General features: G+C 35.9%; 1 protein-coding gene across 1 annotated transcript in view; it reads right to left on the reverse strand.

Annotated features, from left to right (window-relative positions):
* Window positions 1–10,289, reverse strand: part of DACH2 (dachshund family transcription factor 2) — a 638,130-nt gene extending 627,841 nt beyond the window's left edge. Inside the window, exon 1 of the mRNA XM_060002017.1 lies at window positions 9,778–10,289. Coding sequence (XP_059858000.1) covers window positions 9,778–10,289 — 512 coding nt within the window. The remainder of the gene's footprint in view (window positions 1–9,777) is intronic.
* Window positions 10,290–11,205: the final 916 nt, after the last annotated feature.

The following is an 11,205-nucleotide window of genomic DNA, read 5'->3' on the forward strand; positions in this document are numbered from 1 at the left end:
CTCTTTATTTATAACCTAGTAATTCCCTACATTCATAAAACTAAAATATTTTATATATCAATAACTGACTATTTTTAGTTGGACCTTTCTGGTATAATTCTAAAGACTAAAAAAAATCTAGTGTTTACTGATATAACATATGAGGCAGATATGAGAAAGGAAATTTAAGAATTATCCAACACTGGATAAGGCAAAAATTTGTAATCTCAAAGATTTCACAATTTAACAAATATAAAAGGGGTATATAAAATATAAAATATATAAAATATAAAAGCTAAAGACAGCATGATTCTAGAATGTAAGCTCCATGAGAGAAGAGACTGCTTTGTTCACTCTCTTCACCCAGAACAAACACTGCCTGGCACCACAGAATATACTCTATACACACACACGCATGCACACACACACACACACAATTATGACAAATCTAATCATGACAGATCAAAATTATTGTGAAGAAGTTTTTGTATTTAAATTCTAATAATTAAGTGGATAGAATGAATTTTCCAAAAGTTTACAGATTAAAGACAATATTGCAATGAAGATACTCACTAGGGTATAACTTATGTCCTCCAGAGAACTATTTCAGGTGAGCTCCTCTTGAGTTTTTCTAATTAAACTTGCTTGGATTGAATTCAAGAGGGGAACCATATCATAAAGCATCTCACCCTATTGTCTGTAGTATTATATAGAGCAAGTCTTCAGTGCCTGAATGTTTATTATCCTTTCAGAAGGATCAAGGCCTAACATATATATATAATAACATTTTATGGATGGTCACATTAAAATTTTTATATCATTTCTGTGAATATGGTGTGCTTTAATATGGCATTAAACTCAACTTTCTTAAAATAGGTACTGTGTAAATAGCACCTATGTATCCTACTATCAAAATCCATTAAGAGATAGTATAGTCTTACATGATAATTAAGTATGCATTTTAAAAACTGTTTTTACTTCAATAAAGCAGGGAGTCTCACAACTGATACATAATATAGATAATGCATTAACAAATATAATAATAAAATAAATTTATCCAAATATTGTTTCTGATGATATTAGTATACTTCTTAGGCAAACAATTGAGAGACAGACTTCTTCCAAAATAACTAAAAGCTCAGAATCTAACATATTGCTGTAAGCTATAATGGTTATAACTGTTAATCCAATACACCTTTTATACAAACCCATAAACACATGAGTGGAAAAATAGCACAGATGTTCATCTCTAATGCAATTTCCATTCAATTTCCTAAGTGCGGTCCCTGTGTGCAAACTAGCTTAACATTATGTTTAGCTTGCAAATTCTTTTAATAAATAATGAATGCAATAAAACTAGGAGATCAATGGCAAGCTGAGAAATCTTAAAAAAAAAAAGCCTTTTGTGTTCAGGCTGTTGCCCATTTCAAACTTTAATCCAGAGACAGATCAATATTACTTTTTTCTTTTTAACCCATCACATAAATAGTAGATAGACTAAATGTAGCCTAAATGCTGTTAGCAGCTAGCAGTTGTCAACAACCTGATAAGATCATTGGACACAATCGCAACTGAATGTTTTATACCTTAACATACACACTACATTATACACTATTAACCTGTTTAAAAATAAAAAGGTTATAGAGCAATAAAAATACTGTGGTTCATTATTTTTTAAACTTTCCTGTACTATATATTTTTCCAGTAGTATAATCACAAAGTTTTCACCACTATTTGCTCTAATAAACTAAATAATTGTAATGGGTCAAAATAGTACATGCGTAAGAATAGTTTCAACCTTAGGGGTCCTAGATGAAAGGAAATGTTACTCTTCAAAATTAACTACACCGGAAAGAACTAAGCTATTCCTTTAAATGGAGGGGAATACTTCATGCAAATTTGTGTTGCAATTGGATGTGTCTTGAGATTATCCAAGAAAAAAGTAAATCATTATACTTAAGTGTTTCTCTTTCTATTCACAAACTGTAGATAGAAGGAAGGAGAACCCTCTTCTCACTAACTCATTTTCCATAAACGTGCATTCACTGTTTGAAAAGAGATCAAGTCAACTGCCTGGTTTAGTGCTGACATCAAGTAGTATAAATCTAAATAGTTGAGAATCATTTTATGGTAGTAGGTTTGTTTTATTTATTAATTTTTGCCTATTAATAATATTAGAACATCTCCTATGGATTTTCACTAAAAAAATATCAAGAAGTCACTTTCTTTAAAGATACACTTCACTTAAACATTCTAATTTCATATAATAGATTTTGATAGCTTTATATGTATATTTGTGAAAATTTTATGGCATGATTACAAATGGTTTTATAATGCAATTAAAATTTTAGGATGAGTGTCTTTTTATAATTGTATACTTTACATAACTACTTCTTAGCTTTTTTTAAAGCACAGCAATTTGTGCAAAGAATTCTGATGAGAGGAATAAATGTGTGTGTGTGTCCATGATTGTATTCATTTAACAAATGTGAATTAGGTGCCTAATATGTATACAATATCAGGCTTACTAAAGTTTTACAGTGAACATTACTGAAGTTAAAGATAACTCCTCAGAAGTTATTATTACAAATCCAAGGTTTTGTTTTATGTGAAAAATTCAGTTTTATTTTAGGGATATCATTACAGGTAGCGATAAATATATCAGTTTGCTCTTTAGCTATATTATATCCAATTTTGCACAAAACAATGTATATTACATCTTATAATCACATTCTCAGTAGAATAATTTCACCAATTCTAATATATAAATTTATCTTTAAAGAAGGATGTGGCAAGATCTCACCATGAAGACATTCCCATGCTTTAAGCAAAATTTGAAAAAAAAAAGTTAACTTTTGTCCATAACTTACTGAACTTCATTAGAAACTTATTTTTAAACTATACTGTAGATCATAGCATGCATCTTAAGCTTCCAAGATTAGCCTAACACTGGAGATAAAAATGTCCTGAAGAATTTGAGACCTCAATGGTATCAGTTAACAATGTTTCCTCTTTTCCTATTCTAATAAAGCTAACAGTAAAATTATGATGAAAGAATACTGTAAAGGCCTGCAGAGAGGAACTACCTCTGAAAGCTGATTTTTAAAAATATATATTCTCCAAAAAGTTAAACAAGAGAAAAACTGAATATCTTTTTTAAAATCTGTATTTTCAAACATCAGAGATTAACTAAAAAGTTATAACACTGATAACATTAAACTCAAAATACTTCACAACAATTAACAGAATTGTTTCTCTCCAAAAACCAAGGCAATGATGCCATGGATGAAATGAAACAAAGTATGATAGTGATGATATTTAATGCAGGTAGGTAATAAATTTCACTAGAGTTATAGAAGTTCCTTTTGGAATGCATATGTTTTTCTATAGTCTAAGAAATTAAATTATAAAAGTAGCACTTACTGTTATTGAATGATTTGTAATTTACAAATAATTACCCAAAATATAAATAGCTGAGACATACTAAAATGAAATAAACTTTTCTAAGATTTTCAGCACTGCAAAGTGAGGAAATGATAAATACACAATGCACAGGCTGTCTCCTTCTTACTAAAAAGAAATATTAAATCCTGAAGGAGTTCTAAATCCCTTGGTAAGAGTATATTGCAGCTGCATTAAGCCAACAAGAAGCTTATTAGTAAGGATTTAAAAACTAACACCCTTCTGTAATCAATTTGGATACAGCATTATTCTATTTATAGTGACACTTTCAATGTGTCCCAATCATATATTACTAATTCTCATTTTTCCTACCATGATTACATATTAATGTGGAGGCACTATTAAGCAGCTACACTATATTTAGCTTTTAAGATACTGATTTCCACCATTTTGGAAGAGTTAACGTAGCATGAAAATTAACAATCTTTCCCATGAAGAAACTTATGATTGGTTCGTTATTTTTCTCTGATTCCTAAATAAAATAAAATAAATTTAGTTGTTCTAGCAGAAAATGTAAAAAAGGATGCAGCCACTTTAAAAGCTTCAATCTCTTTGACATTGTTGGCAGTGTATGGGAACATTAATGCATCTGTCATGATAACAAGCTAAGAATAACATCTAGACATCAAACCAAGCAGAGAATCCATCTGAAGTGATTCATTCAGATCTGTCTCATTGATTTATTAAACACAGGGCAACATCTGCAGCCTCACAGAGCCGCTTGGTGAAATTAATGCAAGATCAATTCAAATGGAAAAAAGTGTAAAAGAGATAAATCAAAACACAATTTGCATGCAGTTCCACAATCAGGCTTATTGGGTGCAAATGCTCGATTTCCCTTCCAAAGCAAATGTGTTTAAATGTTGTTTTATCTTTTTAAAATTGTGTGATCTGAAGTGACAGTGAAGAGTTTTGCAGGTTGAGATGGTGAAAGGGAAGAAAAGGAGGAAAAAAATGCTACCAAAGACCTTTTGAATATGCAACAAGAATATCATTAATACCTAATTGTTTTCCTTTTGGGGAAAGGTTTGATGTCCTTTCTCTGAAAACATGATCTTTTCAGTTTTTGTCAATTAGGGCAGTTTTAATGTATATTTGAGATGTATAGAGTGGATATATCTAAATCATTTGTTTCTTGAAATGCACCAGATAAAGTGCCACTGGAGATATAGACCGCCAACTGAAATATAATATATTATGATTAGGATTTCTCACAATTACATTTGCCAGCTGGAAGCACTTTTAAAACATCTAGAGATTTCATTAAGACAAAATAAGTTTACTTAAGAAAGCAGCAAACAATTCAGACTTGATATTTTATACAGTTATTTGGGATTTCCTGTATGAAACCATCTAAAACATCAATGTCTGAAGACCATCACTTCTTAATTATTTATTGGCATTCATGTACTATACACTGAGGTTAATATCATATATAAATATCCAAAGATATTCTCCATCATACCATGCATCATTTATTTAATATAATATCCCTCACCCAATAATGAGTGTTTGGGACAAATATGAAATCCAGCTAAAGTATTAGATAAATACAAATATTGTTGGTTATACAGAAGTGTGCATTTAAAATGAATGTACACGTGGAGGTTCTGTGCACTGGCACATGACTAGATTGCTTTAATTATAATCTTGACATCATTCTCTAATAAAAGACAGTGCATTGTTGACTATGTGACTACTTTTAACAGACATGACTATCCCCTCATTATCCCATGAATTAAAATGTCTGCATTTACTGCCCAGATTAATTTCTAAAACCTTTTATCATTTCTGAAAATGTAAGTCATACAAAATATTAGCCCAGGAAAGTGATGCAAGTTCTTCAAAAATTTGATTTTGTTTAACTTTACTATGAATGAAAATATCAATTTTCAAAGTAAATTGTTATTCTTTATGGATTATGAACTATATTCATCAAGTGTGAATACAAAGCCAAACTCATTGAATGCTTAAAATAATCATATTTCTAGTACTTGAAAGCAGTAGTTTTAAATTGTTGTAAAAGTCAGTATAAGTCACATAAAGTTATTCTAATGTGGAAGCCCATTTATGTTCTGTTCACACAGTCAAAATAACAATAAACCACAACTGGACCATTTACATTTTTACTTAAAAAAATGAACTTTATTAATTTGAATATATGTTGAATCATGTCTCTAAATGCATTAAAATGTTTTCTTAATCATACATTCTTGTTTCTTTAAGCATCCATTTAACTATATGTAAATGACTGAATAACATTTAATCAGCTGGTCCTCAAATGAAATTAAATGCTGATCATGAAATCTGACAATGTAACTCTTATATAGATAGGTAGATAAAGAGAGATAACACTATAATGTATTGGCTGATTTTTCACATTTACTGAATACCAATTTTTAATTTAATATTTTACTGTCACATTAAACTTTGAAGAATTTAGTAAAGAAAATCCATTGCATAAGAGTGAGATTTTTAGACATTTGCTTTCTGACCTGCCTGCACTCTCTGATATTAAAACTCCAAGTTCTCTTGGACAAGAATTAGAAAAAATAATCATGGTGCTTTATCTGCAAAAACAAAGATCTAAAACAAGGTAATAATTTTTCCTATTTGGTTTGGGTCTTTTTATCATTTCTTAATAACCATCAAAATAATCTTCTTTACAATTAATTTCTGAAGCTAAAGGGCATCAAGGAAAAGTACTTATATAGCCCTCTGCAACTGCAGTGATGTAAAGCTTGACTTATTTAATAGAACAATGAATAGTCAAGAGTTTTAGTCTTTCTATTCTCTAGTAGCTGAGGCAGGTATTATTTTCCAACTTCTTTTCTGGGAAGACAACTTTGAATATTTTGATAATTAGCTAATAAAAGTATTTAATGTAAGAAACTGAATTCTTTTTGTGGCTTTCAGTACTGTCAAAGAAACGATTATATATGTATTTTACTCATTCATTTTTCTTCAGTGTGCATTAATAAAAACATGCCCTGAGCTAAATCAAAGTGCCACTTAGTGGCAGTACCTTAAGATCTTTGAAAACGACCAATTTGAAAATGGTCTATTTTGTGTGTTCTGGAATAGTGTAGGAAGCATTCCAAATTAAAATACCCTAAATCAGGACTTATACTCTTCCCCAGTTATCTGACAGAGAGGGGGAGAAATGTTTGTTATGTAGGAAAAGAAAATTGCCAATGACACCATTACAAATAGGCCTTCCATTCTACAATACACTATGGAAATTTATCCATCAGGACATGAAGATGAATCTCTTTTCTCAAATAAGAATAGTATGTAGGAGTTTCCACTCGGACTTTTTCCTTGCACTTTTCCCCCTTTTAACTTAAAGTGCTAGGAAGTCACGAATCCTAAAAGACAATCCTCTTTAGCCAAGTCTCCAATGGTACATCGCTCATCTCCTTTGAGCATCTCTATAACCTCTTCTGATCCATCTTTCACTCCCTCTCATGGCATCATTCAGCTCATATCCTACATCTCTTTTCTCTTACTGGCTCTGTGTCTCATCTACATTATTTTGTCTCTCTTGGGTCTCATTCCTATTTACAGCCCTCATCTTTCTTTTCACTGAACAGAAAAGTCATAGAAATAATGTTTACTTAAATACTAATTTACAATTTTATAAAATCATTCAGATGTTGGGAATGATTTAAAGTACACGTATCTGTAAATAATGTTACCTCAAGTCATAAGACATTCATTACAAGCATTATCATATTTTGTAGTTTTTAACTATGTGATGATGAGGGCATTTTGCAACAAAATTTGGTAATGTTAATTAGTTTTTTTCCAGAAATTGTGAGGGTTTGTTTACTATCTAGAAACTTCAATATAGATGTTTCTAGTAGTTTTCTTCATCTTTATTTATAGATTGAATTCATAGAATATATTTCATAAATTTTTACAATTATATATTGCAACACTTGTAACACAATTATAGAAAATGCATGCAGTAAATAAATACAAAGAAAAAAACGCCATAGGAAGCACATGCATCATATCTCAAATATATTTCTTCTTACATTTTTAAGATTTCTCTATCACCTTTATATGTGCACATACACAAAAGCAATCTAAACTCCAAAAAAAGTTGGCATTGTAAATGCTGTGATAAGGATTAAATAAAACTTAACTGAATAAAAATAATAACCTAAAAACACATCATATAACAGGGTCCAAAAATAGTATAAGAACACTTGCCTCTGGATACAGAGAAATTTATCATTTTTTCCTTCAGTAAGTAGCTCTAATAAAAATTAAAGTTTCTATTTACAGAGGAAAGCATCAAAATCACATTAAAATACTAATCTTTTTTTTAAATGAAAGTCATAGATTTTGCTCAAGGGTGTGTAAATTAATTATTAAAGAAGGTAGAATTTCCTATGTGTAATCATTGTTCTTCTTTAAGAGTGGGCATTTGTAAGAGAGAGAGAAGAGGGAAGGGGGAAAGGAGGAGAAGGAGGAGAAAAAGAAGATAAAGAGGGAGGAGGAGGAGGAGGAGAGAAGATAGGTTTTCAGGTCTGCGATTGTTTAAATCTTTTCAAATGACAACAAATAAACTAGATGGCCCTCATCTGAAGTCCCTGGTAACCCTCTGAGTTTGTGTATTAGTAGAGTGCTTTGTGGTCAAAATAAAATTTCCTTTCTACTCTTAAAACCTATATTTGCTTATTTTATTGAGGGAGCAGTTATCCTTTGTGTTTTAAGGCCATCCATCTTCCTTAAGAAAATGTGATCTAATAAACCAGGTTTTTAAGCCCCAGATATGAATCAGGTAAGAGTTCTCATATGAACAGGTTTCTGTTTAATTGCTAGAGCACAGGAGAACACTGCTCAAAGGGAAAAAAAGAAAAACAAAAGGTTCCCTTGTAAGTTCTGTACCATTATCTGATTGTAGCAGTCAGCAACAGTTTGTCTACAAGTTGCCAGTATACTTCAACTATACATAGTAATTTGGATTTTACAACAGATGTGACAACTGAGTTAGTTTTGGTTCATAAACCCAGAGATCTTATGATCTAAAGTTGCATTGTAAGAAAGTCTACCTCTGCAGAAGTTTTCTGCAAAATGATCAACAGCAGTGCTATTTTACAACGAAACCCTTTGCCCCCTTTAGCCTGGTGATGGTGGTTTGGCTTGTATGTTAATCACATCTGCCAAATGTGTACTTAGGATCCTAACAGATATTAACAGACTGCAGATGGAATAAATACTAAGAAGACTAATTTACAGGTCTTTAAAAAAATCAAATAATCTTGAATATAGTTTACTTTTCTGTTTTTAAAAAACTCAGGAACATTGAATAAAATTTGCTTATGGACATATGCAAATGGCTATTTTTCTATAATGTACTTCTAAGCTGTGATATGAAGGAGGTACACTTACAACCAGAGAAGCTGGCCATCATCATTTATGGAATCCTCTCTCTGGGGGAATGGGATCCTTCCAACTGTTTGCCTGGGGGGAAGAGCTGAAAGCATCCTCTCTGGAAAACCTGCCAACTTTTACTCCGACCCCCAACCCGGTCCCAGCCCCAGCGTTCATGCCCCACATTGCCCTCTGCAGATGACCCAAAGGGATGATCCTAGGAAAGTGACATCTGTCATCATTCTTTAAAAAAAAAAGGCTCCATCGACTTTCCTGTATCGTGTACGGGGAAGCTTTGCGCAGCAGGCGTGAGCACTTGTCCTCACGCTCTCTCTCTCTCTCTGTCTGTCTCTCTCTCACACACACACCCAGACACACACACACACCATCACCATCACCACCACCACACACCAACGCACTCTCACAACAAACACACAGGATGGGGAACGAAACACCCTCTGGGATGAATTCTAGACTTCCGACCCTCTGCATCCCCCAAATGCTGTGTTCTGGATTGCCAGCTTAGGAGCCCAGTTTACAGCTCAGCCAGCCCACTCATCCAGAAAGCCCTTGGTGTCCGTGTTCAGGAGAAAAACCTATCCGACCCATACGGCCACAAAAGAGCAGGAAAGAAAACCAAATAGAGAAATTAACAAATAACCACAAGCAGCCAGAAAGCCATGCAAGATATGGGAGAAAGGCTGGAAACTTTCAGTACAGGACCGCAAACGGAAGTTTGTGCGGGATTTTCTTAGACCCAAGCCCTGCCACTGAGCTCAGACTAGAAAGGACAGGCAATTAATGAGTCCTTCCAGTCCTCTTTCCCCACCGTCTTACACCGTAAAGAGTACAGCAAGCCAGTTAAGACTCGCTCTCTACAAAGTTGGATGAGAATGAGACATGCAGAAGAGGGCAAAGGGGGAAGAGCGAGCCAATAAACGAGTATCTCACCTGGCATTGGTGCAATCGGTGAACAAAGTTTCAAAGTCTTTCCTGGTGATGAGTTTGCAGCGGTTGACCCCGGGCTGGATGGCCCCCAGCCCGCGGAGGATCCGGACCTGCTCGACAGTACACACCACCGGAGATATGTCCAGTCTCTTCAGCTTGGTGTACACTGTATGCAACCCTCCCACCAGGTGCTTGAGAAAGAGATCAAAGACTTGCGGCAGGCAGATCAGTTCCTGGCCGTCCAACAGGAACGAAGCTACCTTCACCCCATGCATGTCGACCATCCTGCACTCGTTGGTGTTGTTGCCGCTGCCTCCGCTGGCACTACCGACCCCGCCAGCCCCCGCGCTGCCGCTGTGGTTATTAGCCATGAAACTGTTGATCATATTGGGGGTGAGACGAGGAGGCTCTCCAGGAGTCGAGTACAGGGGTTCGGCCCGAAATAAGCCCCCCGCGACGCCTGTGCCGCTGGAAGCTGCAGAGATCACCGGAGGTGCGGAGACGGCCATGGTCATTCAGTCTCAAATCGTTGGTCTTCAGGCCTTCGCTCTCTTGCCCTGTCTCTTCTAGGTCTCCTCCTACTCTCTCCCTCACTCTCTCGCTCTCTCTCTGGCGCGCTTTCGCTTGCTCCCAACTGTTTGCAATTCTACAGTAGCTAGGCTCACGCTCACCCACCACCCAGCAAACCGTAAGCGGCCCAGACCAGTGGCGGCCCGAAACCCCACCCCCACCACACCCCCTCCCGAGACTGGCAGCGCCCCCCAGCCAATGGGTCCCAACCCCTCGGCTCCCGAGCGCGCCGAATGGCTGCCGCCCACGAAGAGGTGGAGACTCCTGGCCTGCCTCCCGACTACCTGAGGCAGTTCAGGGCCAGCGGGTGAATGGGGATGGAGCCCGAGAAGGGGGCGGTGTGGTGCTTCTGCTTCATGCCTAGCAGTCTGACGAGAGAACGTCCAGTTATTACGCAGAGCTCTCAAAGTGGCCTAGGATACGAACTCCTCCCCTCCGCGCCCCAAGAGTGTCGAGGTGGGAACACAAAGGGGGATTCCAGACTGTGCCTCGCCCCAATCTGCTGCCACCCCGCACCCGGGTTCAGTCGAGGAAAGAGAGGTGGCAGCTCCAATTCCATTTGCACATTGCTCCCAAACTCTGCGGGAGCTAAGAAATGGCTTCGCCTAGCTTCCAAGAAGATGAGTCCAGTGAGTTCAGAAGTAAACAGTCAGCCTTTCTCCAGCCCATCTAGCGCGCTTGGTGTAAGTTCTCCCACATCCAGTGCACAGAGGAACTAGCGTCCAATATCGCACTCAAATCACAGTCGCGGGTTGCTAACCCGCTCCTATGCACTGACAATCAGCAGGCACAGCGAGCCTGTGAACACTTTGGAAACAGGCAGACTTGGTTTTGGGTGGCGGACGGACGCCTCTTTTTACG

This window comes from Delphinus delphis, chromosome X (assembly GCF_949987515.2).
Source record: "Delphinus delphis chromosome X, mDelDel1.2, whole genome shotgun sequence".
Classification (NCBI taxonomy): Eukaryota; Metazoa; Chordata; class Mammalia; order Artiodactyla; family Delphinidae; genus Delphinus; species Delphinus delphis.